This window comes from Bison bison, unplaced genomic scaffold (assembly GCF_000754665.1).
Source record: "Bison bison bison isolate TAMUID 2011002044 unplaced genomic scaffold, Bison_UMD1.0 scf7180017864218, whole genome shotgun sequence".
In the NCBI taxonomy this organism is placed as follows: Eukaryota; Metazoa; Chordata; class Mammalia; order Artiodactyla; family Bovidae; genus Bison; species Bison bison.
The window spans coordinates 4603312-4622215 of record NW_011494790.1 but is presented as its reverse complement, the minus strand read 5'-3'; the positions used below and the strand labels follow the sequence as shown (position 1 = coordinate 4622215).

General features: G+C 39.0%; 1 protein-coding gene across 1 annotated transcript in view; it reads right to left on the bottom strand.

Moving 5' to 3' along the window:
* NLN (neurolysin (metallopeptidase M3 family)) overlaps positions 1 to 18904 on the bottom strand; it is a 101250-nt gene that overhangs the window by 19209 nt on the left and 63137 nt on the right. The window contains exons 8-9 of the mRNA XM_010845535.1: positions 18043 to 18409; positions 8726 to 8927 (exon numbers count right to left, since the gene is read on the bottom strand). Coding sequence (XP_010843837.1) covers positions 8726 to 8927; positions 18043 to 18409 — 569 coding nt within the window. The remainder of the gene's footprint in view (positions 1 to 8725; positions 8928 to 18042; positions 18410 to 18904) is intronic.

Below are 18904 nucleotides of genomic sequence, written 5' to 3'. Positions count from 1 at the left end.
TCTGGCTGTCTGAGGTGATCCCCTAATGATTTCCTAGCAGTCAGTCCATGTCCTGACCTGTCTGATCCAACCCTAAATCCAGGGATGATGAAGTTTAAGAAATAAGGCATTAAAAAAAGAAAAGTACCACTGTCTCCTAGGCTTTTCCATAAACAGAGGGTTAAAGGTCATACTTTTAACTTTGCATATACCTAGCAATCATTGGCAATAATAATAGTAATAAAGAGAACCTGAATAACATGTTGTTAACTTTCACAACAGCCTTACCGTTCCCCCCGTCAGTATTACCATCATCATTTAAGACATATAAAACAACACATTGTCTACAGAAGTCTTTTTTTTGGCTGTGTTGTGCAGCTTGTGAGATCTTAGTTCCCTGACTGGGGATAGAGCTCAGGTCCCAGCAGTGAGAGCGCCAAGTACTAACCACTGCACCACCAGGAAATTCCCTACAGAAGTCCTGAATACTGCAACTTAAATTCACATGTTTATCCTCAAACTGGCTATGTCTTCCTGACTACTATTTCTTTTACATAAAGTACTTCTTTGGTGGCACTAGTGGTAAAGGATCTGCCTGCCAATGGAGAGACATGGGTTCGATCCCTGGGTTGGGATGAACCTCTGGAGAAGGGAATGGCTACCCACTCCAATATTCTTGCTTGGAAAATTCCATGGATAGAGGAGCCTGGTGAGCCACAGTCCACGGGGTCTCAAAGAGTCGGACATGACTGAGCGGCTGAGCACTCCACTCCATTCAAACTCAAATGCTGAGAACAACCTTATATGTATGAATCCCTTAATAACAACTGTACCTCCAAAATCCAGCACATGCTCAGAAACTTGTGGATAGTCAATTAATCTTTGTGAAATAAATGAAGGTGTGAGGAGACTGTTTCTATAGGAAGCCCAAGCCTTGAACAACCCTAAGAGATTTCTCTTGGTCTTATACTTGACCTGACCTCTTAGCTCCCAACCCAACATTACCTCTCTACTTTGTCTTCTTTCAATACTCAATCAGTAAATCAGTATATAATTTATATCATTTTACTTAATAATATTCTGATTTTAATTTTTTAATTCTTACATTTCATACCCTCACACTTTAGGCATTCCAGTATCTTTTGAATCCCATTCTATCGTATCTAGTACAACATGTCAGACCCAATAGATAACTGTTTCTAAGGAGTCAATAAAACATTTCTCTTTTATTTATTTATTTTTTACATTTCTCTTTTAAACATATTTTTCTAATTATTTTTCCGAAATCACACACAGAAAACACAGTAAGGAAATAAAAAGAAATAAGTCTCCAAAGAAAACAGACGATGTTGTATGGCATCTCCTTTGGTTCATGACTTCAGCATTTATTCTATGTACCTATGTCTATGTGCTCGTATATGTATAAACACACAAATATTCAAATAACAAAAATGGATCCTGAAAGAAATTGCTTCCAACACTGACACTGGAAACTATAACAGGCTGCAACATTGGGAGCAGGGAGCAGAGGCTACAAGGTTGTTGATAGGTGTTCAGTGGACTTCAGGACTGAGACCTAAAAGGTCAACTTACACAAAGGGAAATGTGGAAATACATAATCTCATCATTCCACACACATTTATAGGAGACTGATTTAGATGGAATTTGATAGAAGAAACTCAGAAAGAAGAAGTCCATCCAACAGGAATCCATGCCTGGGAGCCCAAATTCAGACCCCATGACATAATGCTGTCTCCATCACAAGGATGGGGGTGCAAAGAATAGTTACAAGCAATCAAATAGAGGGGTAAGGAGCAGGGTGGTTAGATCCTGGGTGAACATTTAACTTTCCTAAGTCTTAGTTTTTTTCCACTTGAAAATGGGGGCAATACAGCCCATTCCAGTATTCTTGCCTGGAAAAATCCCTGGACAGAGAAGCCTGGTAGACTGCAATCCATGGGGTTACATGACTGAGCACGCATGCATGACGGGGGTGGAGGGAGGTGGGTTGGTAGCAATAAACTAGTAGAACTAAAAAAAAAAAAAGAAAGAAAATGGGGGCAATAAGAGTATAGTAATAGAAGTAGACTGGTCAACCCACTTCTGAGCACACTGTATGTATAAAATTAAAGAATGAATGTAAGGCACTGACTACAATGCCTGGCACATGGTCAGTTCTCAGTAAATCTTGGCTGCCATCATTCTTCCTGGCCTGCCCAGTATAGTCTTGGCTGGTCTGATCAAGCCTCTCCTTAGCTTCCTCCAAGTACCTATTCCTTGGTGTTAATGCTGAAGATAAATGGACCCAGATTTCCTTTCCACCTCTGCCAATACTCTAAATTGCTCAAACTGGGGAACTCCCTGCTGGTCCAGTGGTTAAGACTCTACCCTCTCACTGCCAAGGGCCTGGGTTCAATCCCTGGTCAGGGAACTAAGATCCTGAAAGCTGTACGGCACAACCAAAAAAAAAAAGATACTTTTAAAAAACAAATAAATGAATAAACAAAGTGCTCATTCTGCTCTAGCCCTAGGAATCAAACTTCTAAGTAGGCAGGAATCATTAAAACAAAACAAAAATACAAATGCGATGGTTTCCAATCACCTTCCATAGATCTTCACCCAATACCCATGGAGGGTAGGCATTTGTGAACTCTCTTAAATCTGAAGTGACAGTGCTTTTCTTCATGGCAATCTTTATAACCTTCTTAAATTATGACCTGTGCGCTACTTATTGATTTCAAAAGAGTTGAATTATATATAAGCATAGTTACAAGAACACTTCTGATATGTATGGCACTTTATTCTTTTCCAAGTACCTTTTCACACATTATTTAATCACATCAGCACTCCAGGGAAGTATATATGAGAACTGTTGTTGTTCCCATTTTATAAGTAAGAAAAAAAGAGACGGCTCAAGGAGGTTGAAAGTGAAAATTGCTTAGTTGTGTCTGACTCTTTGTGACCCCATGGACTATACAGTCCATGGAATTCTCCAGGCCAGAATAATGGAGTGAGTAACCTTTCCCTTCTCCAGGGGATCTTCCCAACCCAGGGATCGAACGCAGGTCTCCCGCATTGCAGGTGGATTCTTTACCAGCTGAGCCACAAGGGAAGCCCAAGAATATTGGAGTGGGTTGCCTGAAAAACGTGCCAAAAGTCAAACAGCCAGGCCCACAAATACATGAATGATTTTTTAATCCAGTACTCTTTTTATAACACTAGGGTGCTTCCTAACTGATATAGACCATGTTTATTTAAAATAGTGTGTAACCCAAAATATTTAAAGCAGAAAAAATATTAGTTTTTAGATGAAGTTGACAGATTATTTGAAATGTGAAGTTTTTCTTTCACTTTAATAAGGCTTTATTGGATTCTTATGTGTTGCTTTAAAATAATGATCTCTAACAGTCCAAAATTCACTATTGCTCTTAATGCACAACCAATACAGACAGCACAATGGAAGCTGTTAAGAAGCATTAATCTCTTCTACAGAAGTTCAAAAGGCCAGCAATTACTGACAGCCCAAACCACAATAAAGCCATGAAACAGGAACAGATACTAGAGATGCCACCTCCTGACTGCTATCGTCAAAATTATCTACCCTGTAGTGTAAACACAAAGACATGAGTGAAACTCATCTCCTGAATGATGAGATAGTAGACACCTTGAACTAGTCCATCTACATGTTTGAAAACTGGATGTTCCTGCAGACCTATTTAAATATTACTATGACAAGCTCTAGCAAGCTCTTTTGGTCATCAAACTTGCAAACTGCCAGCCTGGAGAACTGAAACATTTGGCTGCCATATCTTAAAAACAATCTACTGAATATATATGGCAAATTAATAAATTCACTATATATTTCTCAGATAAGTCAGAAGTATTACTGCACATAGAAACTATTATACTCCTTTTTCATTTCCATCTATTTTAGGTCAGTACAAAAGGTTTTAAAATCATTATAAAGCTGCAAATATGTGGATCTCTGTCTGTGATTTTTAAGACAAAAGCAATGATCACTGGTTTCAAATACATTACTTTAAAAGATCTTAACATATTATAGGACATTTGAAAGGATTAACAAACAAGAGATTTTTCAAAGATAATCTCATTAGGAGATGACCGAACAAGGGATTGTACTAATACACTATTCATCTGTATGACACATTTTATGTTCATGAAGGAGGTTAGGCAAAGTCTTTGAATATAGTCTACTGTTTCAAGAATCATTCACCATCAGTATATCAGTATATATACTGATTCATATATATTTGTTGTTGTTCAGTTGCTAAGTTGTGTCTGACTCTTTGCGACTCCATGGACGGCAGAATACCAAGCTCCTCCGTCCTCCTCTACCTCTGAGAGTTTGCTCAAATACATGTCCATTGAGTCAATGATGCTATCTAACTATTTCATCCTCTGCCGCCCCCTCCTCCTTTTGCCTTCGATCTTTCTCAGCATCAGAGTCTTTTCCAATGAGTCGGCTATTTACCGATTGATATATAGATAGATAGTTGTCACATATAATTATATACATGCATACATATTTCATTCATATATATGTATGTATATATATGAACGGAGAAGGCGATGGCACCCCACTCCAGTGTTCTTGCCTGGAGAATCCCAGGGATGAGGGAGCCTGGTGGGCTGCCGTCTGTGGGGTCACACAGAGTCGGACATGACTGAAGTGACTTAGCATAGCATATATATGAAACATACACATATTTCATTCATCAGTATATATATACATACTGATTCATATATATTCATAAGCATGTTGAGTCGCATATATAATTATATATTTATATATAGCTCACCCATAGACGTGTATATATATTTCAGTCATGAGTCACAGAACTTTAAAATGAAATAGAATCAAGAAATTTATTTTCCAGTACTAAAGTGGGTATTTCAAAGGATCAAAATTAACATAACAGTGAGAATAACAGAGTAGTAGAGAACTGCTTTGTGAATACATGATAAGCATATGATATTAAGGTTAAATGAGGGTCGTGTTTCAAAATAAGAGCATGCATCAAAAGCACAGAAAACCCTATTTGACAATCAGTATTATTTTAATAAATGTGATTAAGACACCAAATGACTTCCTCATGAGATCATTAGCTGATAATTAATATCCAAACAAAGGAGGAAATAGTTGTTAGCTTGGAATTCAGTATGACCTAGGCTTTAGGGGGTTAGCAGACCTTTGAAATTCCATTTAAAAATTTGGTTGCGTAAATTTATGTCTATTTTTCTTGAAGAGATTTCTATAGCTTAAATCAGATTTTCATAGGTTCTCAGATCCAAAGAAGATCTACTGTTTATCTAGGTACAAGTACATACCTGGATCTTAGATAATCTAAGTCACATAAGTCTGAAATTAAGAAAAATATTTGACTTTTCCAAATTATTCATAAAAATGTTTTAGAAAAATGGAATCTAGTTTTATTCTACTTAAAGGAAATGCTGGTCATAGAATGGACACTGATGGAAAATAAATATTTCAGGAACTCTACTGCTGTGAAAATAGACTTTAACATTATCTAAGGAAAAAATTTATGTTATTCTGAAAGCTTTATTTTCTTTGGATTAAATAGAGAGTAGAAATGGCTGTATTAGTATAGCAGGATTTATTTATCTGAATAGATTCATATCCTATTCCCCTCTGCTTTTTAAAAATAGAACATGGAAGTACCAGGAAGTAAAGACAAAATGTTGAAAGAACTAAATAGTTTTTTTTTAACAAAAGCGATAGTAGTTTTCTGGAAAAGAATGGGTACATTTTTGATTATTACAATGATTAGGGGCTACTCTGGAGAAGGAAATGGCAACCCACTCCAGTATTCTTGCCTGGAGAATCCCAGGGACAGAGGAGCCTGGTGGGCTGCTGTTTATGGGGTCGCACAGAGTTGGACATGACTGAGGTGATTTAGCAGCAGCAGCAGCAGTAGGGGCTACTCTAGGTGTGGGATGCTGAATGTCCAGCATTGAGCTGCCATCAGGACAACGTGCTCTTTATAAGGCACCCAATCTATGGTATTGTGCTATATTAATAGCACTCTTAAGACAAGTGGCTATACTACTCTTGGTCTTGAATTGACAAAACCACTTACATATCAGTCTGCAGTTTTTGCTGCAAGGTTCAGGTTTATTCACATGTAACCTGAATTCTGAAAGAGATGGGAATACCAGAGCACCTGACCTGCTTCTTGAGAAACCTATATGCAGGTCAGGAAGCAACAGTTAGAACTGGACATGGAACAACAGACTGGTTCCAAATAGGAAAAGGAGTACGTCAAGGCTGTATATTGTCACCCTGCTTATTTAACTTCTATGCAGAGTACATCATGAGAAACGCTGGGCTGGAAGAAGCATAAGCTGGAATCAAGACTGCGGGGAGAAATCTCAATAACCTCAGATATGCAGATGACACCACCCTTATGGCAGAAAGTGAAGAGGAACTAAAAAGCCTCTTGATGAAAGTGAAAGAGGAGAGTAAAAAAGTTGGCTTAAAGCTCAACATTCAGAAAACGAAGATTATGGCATCTGATCCCATCAGTTTATGGGAAATAGATGGGGAAACAGTGTCAGACTTTATTTTTGGGGGGCTCCAAAATCACTGCAGTTGGTGACTGCAGCCGTGAAATTAAAAGACGCTTACTCCTTGGAAGGAAAGTTATGACCAACCTAGATAGCATATTCAAAAGGAGAGACATTACTTTGCCAACAAGGTCCGTCTAGTCAAGGCTATGGTTTTTCCAGTGGTCATGTATGGATGTGAGAGTTGGACTGTGAAGGAAGCTGAGCACCGAAGAATTGATGCTTTTGAACTGTGGTGTTGGAGAAGACTCTTGAGAGTCCCTTGGACTGCAAGGAGATCCAACCAGTCCATTCTGAAGGAGATCAGCCCTGGGATTCCTTTGGAGGGAATGATGCTGAAGCTGAAACTCCAGTACTTTGGCCATCTCCTGCGAAGAGTTGACTCATTGGAAAAGACTCTGATGCTGGAAGGGATTGGGGGCAGGAGGAGAAGGGGACAATGGAGGATGAGATGGCTGGATGGCATCACTGACTCAATGGACGTGAGTCTGAGTGAACTCCAGGAGTTGGTGATGGACAGGGAGGCCTGGCGTGCTGCAATTCATGGGATCGCAAAGAGTCGGACATGACTGAGCAACTGAACTGAACTGAACTGAACCTGAATTCTTTATTATGTCATTCTACACAACCATGCCTAGGACTTGAAAAACATAAACAAAATGTTTTCTTTTATGTTCAGTGAGGATATAAGGGGTTTTCCTGATGGCTCAGTGGGTAAAGAATCTGCCTTCAATGCAGGAGACACAGGAGACAGGGTTCGATCCCTGTTTGATCTAGGTAATGAAGATCCCCTGGAGAAGGAAATGGCAACCAACTCCGGTAGTTTCGCCTGAAAATCCCATGGAAAGAAGAGCCTGGCGGGCCCATAATTTGAAAAATATAAAGAAAATGCTTTTGTTTATGTTTAGTGAGGATATTACCTAGATTTGAAAAAAAAAATCTGTACAGAAAAGACCGTTTGGGTAAAACTGGAAAAATCCAAGTAAAGTGTTGAGTTTAGTTAGAAGTACCATAAATTAGCTTCCTAGTTTTGGCAAATGTACTGTAAGATGTTAATAGTAAGGGCAACAAGGTGAGGAGCTCTATCTTTGCAATTTTTCTGTAAATCTAAAACTATTCTAATAAAGAGGTTATTTCTAAAAAGTTCACCTTTAGAGATGGATGGAGATTTACAATTTGGAAAACTGTCCCTCCACCCTCCATTTATGTAAATATCAATTTAAAAAACTGTTAGGTTGAACAACTGGACTAGACGTTTTCATGTCAGTAGTGGTTAAATATTAGCAAGTTCACATGGTTCATCCTAGAACAGTCTGGGCCTAGTTTACTGGACTGTGTTATGAAGTTGAGAATAAATATACTTTCCATTTTTAGAAATAAAGAGAAATTAGTTGTAATCTATTGCACACATACATCTCTTTCTTGGTAAATTCCCCCCATGGTTATACCATGTTATCTGTGATTTTAATTGACGCCTAGTAAAGGATGGTCTAAGAAATTATTTATTATTTAAAAAGGAGTATAAAGTCTGGATGACTGAAAACCATTGAACTAAACAAAGCATTAATAAGCATAAGAGACAGATTATAGCACAGTTTATCTCTGAAGCTTACACCAAATTCCTCTGAGGAAAAGATTTAAAAGGGAAAAACAAATATTTGACACCCTTCCTTAACAATAGTTTTCTTTCTTTCACAGTCTGGGGCTTCCAGGTGGCTCAGTGGTAAAGAATCCACCTGATAATGCAGGAAACACAGGAGACGCAGGGTTTGAACCTGGGTCGGGAAGATCCCCTGGAGAAGGAAATGGCAAGGAAAACTCCACAGACAAAGCCTGGCAGGCTGCAGTCCACAGGGCCGCAAGAGTCTGACATGACTGAGCACACATGCACTCACGCCATAGGATGGTATTCAGTGAAGTTCCTTCATCAGTGGATTGATCTTGGAGTAAAAATATGTTGTGAAAGAGGACACAATAAGAAAACTTTGTGGTTTTGTAGAAGCCCTATGACATTTTTGAACACGTTCAGCTTCTGAGAAAAACATGCTAAGAAACATGTTGAGAAATCTGACATCAGTGGGAAGAAAATTCTGGAAAAGCAATTAATAGGTTTACCATTAAAGAAAAAAAAATCACTCACCTGTGCACAAATCTGATGCATGACATGACCGAATTCATGGAAGTAAGTCCTCACCTCATCGTGTCTCAGGAGAGAGGGACGACCTGCTAGTGGCTGTGAGAAGTTCACCACGAGGGCGGCCACGGACATCATGCGGCTCCCGTCTGGCAGGAGGCATCCAGGCTGGAGACCAAAGCAGGCTGCGTGGTTGTACTTCCCTTCCCTGAGGGACCAGAAGCACAACTGGTGAGACACAGACACTCTTCTGTAGCAACAGCATTGGCTTGGCCTCTCTCACTCACTGGATAACAGAAGATGCTTTGAAACATTTAACTCACCTTTCATGAAGTAGGTCAACGTTCTGTCAAAATGAAACAATGAAAATTAAAAAAAAAAACCCCACAAAACCCCCACTATCACTTGATATGAGGTGTATTTCCAAGGTTTCCAGTCCACTCTAAAGGAGATCAGCCTTGGGTGTTCTTTGGAAGGAATGATGCTAAAGCTGAAACTCCAGTACTTTGGTCACCTCATGCGAAGAGTTGACTCATTGGAAAAGACTCTGATGCTGGGAGGCATTGCGGGCAGGAGGAGAAGGGGACGACAGAGGATGAGATGGCTGGATGGCCATCCAGACTCGATGGATGTGAGTCTGAGTGAACTCTGGGAGTTGGTGATGGACAGGGAGGCCTGGGGTGCTGCGATTCATGGGGTCGCAAAGAGTTGGACACGACTGAGAGACTGAACTGAACTGAACTGAACTTGTGTTGAAATCTTAATGTAAGAATTAATATATACCTCAAATAGGGTATAGTTGAATGTCCAATTTATTTTAACCAGCTCCTGCTTTTTGACTTCAAAGATGGAACCATTAAACACTAAATAGTGTTGAGGCAAATATGAGATACAGAGTTTGACTTACTAGGCACTTTTTCCTTAAAATTAAAATTGATTAAAAAAAACTGATAAAAACTAAAATCCAGAGAGTAAAGTTGTTCTTTTATTCAATAAGGGGAGAATCAGTACTCATAATTAAATGAGCTCCTTTTATAAACCAGAGAGGCCTTTTTGGAAACAGAATGGTTTTAGTTAGCCTGGGAAAATAAGCATAAATTATACTATAAAGTCATCTATGCTAGGACAATGTGATATCTGTGATGGTCTCTCCAGAAGCTAAGGGCTGTTAGACTTTATTGTAGGAATAGGTTTCCTCCTCTTTTCTTTGCTCAGAGCACTAAAATACATTTAAGTTTAGTTTGATGTTTTGATTTGTAAATCTTTTACTGTATTATTATTTCTTGATGACTCAACTGTTTTTTACTTGCTGAAGTTATTCAGGTAAAACAAAAACAAACCAGTCTTTTTACAGCTTCCCATTAAGAAATGGCTTGATTAAGAATCAAGCTGAACAGGGCATTGATCCTATTCTTACAGCAACATGATGGACAATCTGCAAATCACAGCTTTTCTTGAAAGTGAAAGTTAAGTTGCTCAGTTGTGTCTGACTCTTTGTGATCCCGTAGACTGTAGCACACCAAGCTCCTCTGTCCATGGGATTCTCCAGGCAAGAATACTGGAGTGGGTTGTCATTTCCTTCTCCAGTGGATCTTCCCGATCCAGGGATCAAACCCAGGTCTCCCGCATTGCAGGCAGGTGCTTTAACCTCTGAGCCACCAGGGAAGCCCATCATAAATTGAAAGTTGAAGTGCAATCTACAATCTAAGACAGATGCCTCCAAGGATAGAGAGAAAGGAAGCAAGCACTTTTTTTTTTTGGCTTGTGTGTATGTGTGGTTTTTTTAACCTGCAGACACCAGTAAGAGAATTTTTAACAAATTGATAAAGATTGATGGTGGACCAGCAAAAGTAGGGAACCACTAGGAGTTATTACACAAGGGAAATTTTGCATCCATTTGTAAGGTTTTCTCCACAGATCTTACTGGGTACACACAAAAAAGTCAGGGGCAGGATGAGAGCCCTGAGAAAGAATCAGTGCTGATGCAGGCCTGGTGGAAGGGAGCCCTGCCCAGGTCTGTTTCATCTCTCTCCTAGAGAACACGAGCCTGGACCTTAAAGGCAAAAAACACCGTTGCCTTAAGAGCACTGGAAAACCTCACTGCTACTGGGGGATGGTAACAGAAAAGCAAACAAACAAACAAACAAAAAAACTCTACTCTGAAGGTGGGTTAGGAAAACATCCTTGGCCCAGACCTACAGCTGAGGATGGGGCAGATTCACTGAATAGGCCCACTCCTAACACCCAGGGACTCAGAGCCTTCCTAAGACTGAACTTTAATCTGAACAACAGAAATGACACTCCCCTAACAAGGCTAATAGGAATCTAGTAATAAATAATAGCAGTCTACTACAAGGAGAGGAACAAAGCATGAAAAGAGACCTCTTTAAAGCACAGAACAAATGGACAAACTCACATTGAGCGGGGAACAGAGACTAATAAAAAACTGGCAAATAAGCTCTCATTCTAAACACATACAGGAATCTGAGCTGAAGCTTTGGGTTCACTGAGGTTAACCATAGCAATAACAAGGCCCAAATCCAGCTCAAGTACTAAATAGAATGAATCAGACACTCACATGAATGGTCCAGCAAGTATGTGCCCACTGCTAGGCATAAAGACTGTCTTAGTCTTGACTGTTTTATATAAGATGTCTGACTTTAAAAAATAATTGTAAGGCATATGAAGACACATGGAAAAAACACAATGTCAAGAGGCAAAAAGACCAAGAAAAAGAGATTCAGATGACAAAAATGTTGGTGCTTTTAGAGTATTTAAAATAAATTGTTAAATGTTAAACATTCTTGAGGAAAAGATAGACAGTCTGCACAGTCAGATGGATAATTTTGGAAGACAGCTGTAAACTATGAGAATACAATGAAAATGCTAGACATGAAAAGCACAGTAATAAGGATGAAGAATGCCTGTGATAGTCTCATCGATGGACTTCTTACAGCCAAGCAAAGAATCACTGAACCCAAAGATAGGTCAAGAGAAATTACCTAACATACACACACACACACAGAACAGAGAATCAAGATTTACAGGGCAATATCAAATGACCTACTAAATATGTAACTGGAATTTCAGAAGGAGAATAGAGGACAGAAGAAATATTTGAAGAATAGCTGAGAATTTTCCAAAATTAGGGGACTTCCTGGCAGTTCAGTGGTTAGGGCTCCATGCTTTCACTGCCAAGGGCTTGGGTTCAATTCCTGGCTGGGGAACTGAGAGCCTGCAAGCTGCGCAGTGCAGGCCAAAAAATCCAAACAAAACAAAAGAATAGCTGAGAATTTTCCAAAATTAATGACACTAAGTCACAAATCCAATAAGTTCAGAGAACACCAAGGAAGACAAACACAAAACAAAGAACTAGAAAAAAAATTATCCCATATTCCTAAGTGTACAGAACTGCTAAAAATGAAGAACAAAGAGAAAATCTTGAAGGCGGTCAGAGGAAAAGAACACATTGCATGTTACAGCCATCTCTTGTCTGAAACTATGCAAGCCAGAAGACAATGGAATGCCATCTTTAAAGTGCTAAAAGAAAATACCTGTAAACTCAGAATATTACTACAGATAATAAGGAACATTATATAATGATAAATGGGACAGTTCTCTAAGTAGATGTAACAATTCTAAATATGTATATATCTAAAAGCAGAACTTCAAAATATACTAAGCAATTCAATATCCCATGATAAACTATAATAGAAAAGAAAGCACACATATATATAAAGAATATATATATATCTATATATAATTGAATCACATTGTTGCAGCAGAAATTAACACAGCATTGTAAATCAACTATACTTCAATTTAAAAAAATACACAAAGCAAAAACTGATAGAACTGAAAGAAGAAATAGACAAATCATTTAGAGGCTTCCTTTCTCAGAAATTAATTGAACAGGCCGAGAGAAAATCAGCTGAGATACAAAAAACCTGAACAACATTATCGTTTATCTTCACCTAACTGACATTTATAGAACCCTCAACTCAACAACAGAAAACAATACTTGAGTACACATGGAATATTCACCAAGACTAATTATACGCTGGACATAAATCAAAACAGTTTAAAAGAACTGAAAAGATATAAAGTACACTCTCCAACAATAACAGAACCAAACTAGAAATAGCAGAAGGCTATCTGGAAAATATCCAAATATTTGGAAATTAAAAATATACTTCTATAAATATAGACAACTTCTTTTTGACAAAAGGGCAAAGGCTATATAACAGAGCCCAGACAATTTTTTTCAACAAATGGTGCTGGAACACCTAGACATCCACGTGCAAAAAAATGAGTCTAGACACAGACCTTACACCCTTCACAAAAAATAACTCAAAAAATGGATCACAGACCTAAATGTAAAATGCAAAACTATGAAATTCCTAGAATACAACACAGAAGGAAATCTAGATGACCCTGGGTTTGGCAATGACTTTTTAGATACACCAAAGGCACAATCCATAAAAGAAAAAGAACTTAATAAGCTGGATTTCATTGCAATGAAAATTTTCTGCTCTGAGAAAAACACTGTAAAGAAAATGGTAAGACAGGTCATAGGCTAGGAGGAAATATTTACAAAAGAGACATTTGATAAAAGACTGTTATCAAAAATATACAAAGAACTCTTAAAACTCATCAATAAGAAAATAAACAATATGATTAAAAAACATACCAAAGACCTTAACAAACACCCCATCAAAGGAGATAGAGATGATAATTAAGTATATGAAAAGTTGTTCCACATCATATGTCATCAGGGAAATGCAAACTAAAACAAGATACCACTACACACCTATTAAAATGACCAAAATCCAGAAAACCAACACCACCAAATGCTACCAGGATGTAGAACAATAGAAACTCTCATTCACAGCTGGTGGTAATGCACACTAGTACATCCATTCTGGCAGACAGTTTGGTAGTTTCTTACAAAACTAAACATACTCTTACCAAACAATATAGAAACTGCGCTCTTTGGTATCTACCCAGAGGGACTGAAAGTGTATGTCCACACAAAAACCTGCACAAGGATGCTTAGATTAGAATTAGAAAGTCACTCAGTCATGTCCGACTGTTTGAGACCCCATGGACCATACAGTCCACGGGATTCTCCAGGCCAGAATACTGGAGTGGGTAGCTGTTCCCTTCTCTAGGGGATCTTCCTAACCCAGAGATTGAACCCAGGTCTCCCATATTGCAGCCAGATTCTTTACCAGCTGAGCCATCAGTGAAGCCTAAGAATGCTGGAGTGGGTAGCCTATCCCTTCTCCAGCAGATCTTCCTGACCCAGGAATTGAACCGGGGTCTCCTGCATTGCAGATGGATTCTTTCCCCACTGAGCCACCAGGGAAGCCCCTTATATCACAAGGATGCTTATGACAGCTTCGTTCATAATTGCGAAAACTTGGAAGCAATCAAGATGCCGTTTAGTAGATGAATTAATAAACTGTGGCACATCCAGACAATGAAATATTATTTAGTGCTAAAAAGAAAAGAAATGAGCTATTAAGTCATGAAACACATGGAGGAACCTGAAATGCATAATGTTAAATGAAAGACGCCATATGATTCCATCTGTATGATATTCCTGGCAACCCACTCCATTATTCTTGCCTGGAAAATCTCATGGACAGAGGAGCTTGACGGACTACTATCCATGGGTTTGCAAAAATCAGACACTAATGAGTGACTAAGCACATATGACATTATTTCAGAAAAGGCAAAACTTTGGAGAAAGTAAAAAGAGCAGTAGTTTCCAGGGACTGGTGTGGCAGGAGAAGAAATGGATAGATAGAGCACAGAGGATTTTTAAGGCAGTGAAACTACACTGTATGATGCTCTAATGGTTTATAGACATTATATGTTTTTTCAAATCCAAAGAAAGTATAACATCAAGAGTGAACCCAAATATAATTTAGGTGATAATGATGTGTCAATGTAGGTTAATCAGTTGTTAGCAGATGTCCCACTCTGGTGGGGGATGTTGATAATGGGGGAACTGTACATGTGTCGGGGCAGGGAATATATGGGAAATGTCTGTCCTTTCTGGTCAGTTTTGTTGTGAATCTAGAAGGGCACTAAAAGATAAAGTCTATTTGAAATAAATAAGTAGAAATAAATCAACAACAACAACAAGAACTTGGTCAAGCCTGAGCTAGGAGTGAGCAGGGCAATGGGAAGGGAAGGCAGACAGAGAAGGGGAGAGGAAGGAAGAGAACCCACGGACAAATACACCAGAAACCGTGCACTGAATTTCATAACATTTTCAGCCAGCTAGTCTCTGGATGTTCAAAGGGCACATCAGTGGTTCTACAATGATTTCATGTAGTTAGACTGAATTGTTTAAACAGGTAAACAGATCTATAAATATTATTTTTAACAGGGGAAAATGAACTAAAGTAATCTGGAAAGTGTTAATCCTGGTATATTTTATATCTCTTGGTTCATTATGAAAAGCCATAAAGACTGCTACCAATTTAAAAATCAGTGCCACTGAGGGGCTTTTAATCTTTCCTTTTAAAAAATAAACTTGATTTACTTAATTTCAGAGGTTTCCTTACTCCGAGATTACATCTTTACATTTTGTTTATAAAAGGATGGTGATTTAAAAAGATGCCATTACCTGGCAATCTTAACATTGGAACTATTTGAATTTTTGTTTCTTCTATTGTTTGAGAATCTCAGGGTTTGATGAATTAAAATTGATATGTGATTTTAAAAAGAAGGAAACTGGTCTTTCCTTTCCTACTACAAATATCCTCTTTTTTGAGTCATGTAGGCAACGAAAACAAGAAGCAAGCATGTCAGTTGACAGAAAGTGACTATTAACTAGGTCATTACCCTCACGAAACATCACTCTCTGGTCCCCATACGAGTGCTGGTAGCAATAACCAGATCTCTGAGTACAGAAGACAGCAGTTATATCTTGGCGAAGGAACAGCAGGATGGGGCAGTGAGAACTACTATCTTTGACCACGGAAAGAGAATCGAGGCACAGGTACAGGAGGCTCCAATGTTGAAGGGTTTCCCCTGAAAGAATTCTTGGCCTCAAACTATATCCTGACATTATTCATTATTTAGACTTATCCACTTCTGGCATGGGTTTATCTTTAGATCATACCAGAAGTGAAAGAAAGTCCATAAAGCAGTGGGATAAGACAACTCTGCCTCCTATCTGGCTGATGGAGTTATCCAGAACCTTCTTGAAGTCACCCCAAGTCAGAAGATTATGAACTTGTATGTGTTGCTGATCTAAAGTGATGGTATTATTTACTATGGTCTAGTTAGTAAAATTGCAACAAGGTGGCTTTTGTTTTAGAAAGCAGCCCACAGAGAGTAACCTAAATCCTTTCATATCTGATGAAATACAGTTACTACATGCTACAGAGATAAAAATATTCTTAATTCTTGCCATTGATTGAATAATTGAATGTACAGAACAGTCCTGAAAAGGGAACATCATTCCTGTATTACAGAGGTGGATATAGAGACCCACAAAGGTTATTTCACTCAAGCACTGCAGCTCAAGTTTGAATGATTGCCAAGATCTTGCTATTCCTTAATACTGTGCTGCCTTTCAGCCAGACTGAAGGGAGTGGTCACAGATTTAAGAGTATTGGCAGACAGAGTACCTGAATAATAAACATTCTTAATTTTAAATTAAGAAATGTAGAGACTTCCCTGTCAGTCCAGTGATTAGGACTCTGTGCTTCCACTATCGAGGGCCTGGGTTTGATTTGTGGTCAGAGAAAACATCTACTTTTGCCTTATTGACTATGCCAAAGCCTTTGACTGTGTGGATCACAACAAACTGTGGAAAATTCTGAAAGAGATGGGAATACCAGACCACTTGACCTGCCTCCTAAGAAATCTGTATGCAGATCAAGAAGCAACAGTTAGAACTGGACATGGAACAACAGACTGGTTCCAAATAGGAAAAGGAGTACGTCAAGGCTGTATATTGTCACCCTGCTTATTTAACTTATATGCAGAGAACATCATGTGAAATGCTGGGCTGGATGAAGCACAACCTGGAATCAAGATTGCCAGGAGAAATTTCAATAACTTCAGATATACAGATGACACCATCCTTATGGCAGAAAACGAAGAAGAACTAAAGAGCCTCTTGATGAAAATGAAAGAGGAGAGTGGAAAAGTTGGCTTAAAACTCAACATTCAGAAAACTAAGATCATGGCATCTGTTCCCATCACTTAGAGGCAAATAGATGGGGAATCAATGGAAACAGTGACAGACTTTATTTTCTTAGGCTCCAAAATCACTGCAGATGGTGACTGTAGCCATGAAATTAAAAGACACTTGCTCCTTGGAAGAAAAACTATGACAAAACTAGACAGCATAAGCAGAGACACTACTTTACCAACAAAGGTCTGTCTAGTCAAAGCTATGGTTTTTCCAGTAGTCATGTGTGGATGTGAGAGTTGGACTACAAAGAAAGCTGAGCACTGAAGAATTGATGCTTTTGAACTGTTGTGTTGGAGAAGACTCTGGAAAGTCCCTTGGACTGCAAGGAGATCCAGTCAATTCTAAAGGAAATCAGTCCTGAATATTCATTGGAAGGACTGATGCTGAAGCTGAAGCTCCAATCCTTTGGCCACCTGATGCGAAGAGCCAACTCATTGGAAAAGACTTTGATGCTGGAAAAGATTGAAGGTAGGAGGAAAAGGGGATGACAGAGGATGAGATGGTTGGATGGCATCACCGACATGACGGACATGAGTCTGAGTAGGCTCTGGGAGTTGGTGATGGACAGGGAAGCCTGGCGTGCTGCAGTCCATGGCATCGCAAAGAGTGTCAGACACGACTGAGCGACTGAACTGAACTGAACAGAGAACTAAGATCCCGCAAGCCATGTGGCACAGTGAAAAAACAAAAACCAGAGTCTAATTATAAAAATAAATAAGTAAATTAAGAAACGCAGCACACAAACTAGATGATCATGATGGTGATGATGAAAGCTCACACCTATCAAGCACTTGTGTTCTGAGCAGTCTTCTAAAATCTTTGCATGTGATTAACTATTTCAGTCCTAACAACGATACAAAGCAGGTATGATTGGTATTCCCATCCCATTCCCATAGGACCTATAATATATATAAGGAAACTGAGGCAGAGAAAAATTAAGTAACTTGCCTAGTAAGTGATGGAGCTAGACATTCTGGCTTCAGAGCCCACATTTTTAATCCCTTTACTAGGAATCACATACAAGAGTTATGAAAGACAAGAGTCTCAATCTGGGTAGGAGATGAATCTCTAAGGTCCCTTTCACCACTGTGATCCTCAGTACCTTGGATAGAGGTCCAAGTAGAACTGTCCTAATACTTCTCCTGTAGCTTTATCCTTCACAGTGTAAAGTGTAACACTTTTATTCCAAACGTGAGCATCTGTCACTTGCTCAAATGAAAGTCCCAACAACTCCTGGTAGATGTTCAGTAAGCCTTCAGTGACCACTTCAATTGGGAAGTATTCCTTGAGGGTCTCCTGGTCTACAGAGTACTTGAGTTCTTCGGTCTGAGTCATGTAGTAGTGGAGATCCCAGGCATTGATCTTCCCATCGTATTCAAAACCTCTCTCTTCACATTCCTTTTTCTTCAAGTTCAAAATGAACTCTCGTTCCGCTTCACCCAAGGGTTTTAATTTCTGGCTTAAATCATCTGTGAGGAAGAGGGGAAAGTTAGCAATCCATCGCCCTTGGGAGCAGGCATGAGCATACACAGCAGCAGTAGTTCAGCATGGTGCTTCCTCCTTTGTGACAATAAATCAGCAGGAAGGAAGGAGAGGGAAAAAGAGGGAGGGAGAGAGGAAAGCAGGCTTTATTATGACAGCACCGCTGTTCTCTTCAGGGTAATTTATTTTATGGCTCCCTGTTCTTTTTTTTTCCTTTGGGCACCACCCAAATCAGGCCACAACTTCCTCACAGTATCAACAAAGCTGAAATTTATCTCACAGAACTCAACGAAGTGATAGTGAAACTGAATTACTCTTCATGTACATGATTATTTTTCAGTGAGGTTAGGCTCCTCTGTTCTGTTCCATGTGCCCAGCTGTGTCAACTCTTTGTGACCCCATGGACTGTAGCCTGCAAGGCTCCTCTGTCTATGGAATTTTCTAGGAAAGAATATTGAAGTGGGTTGCCACGTCCTACTCCA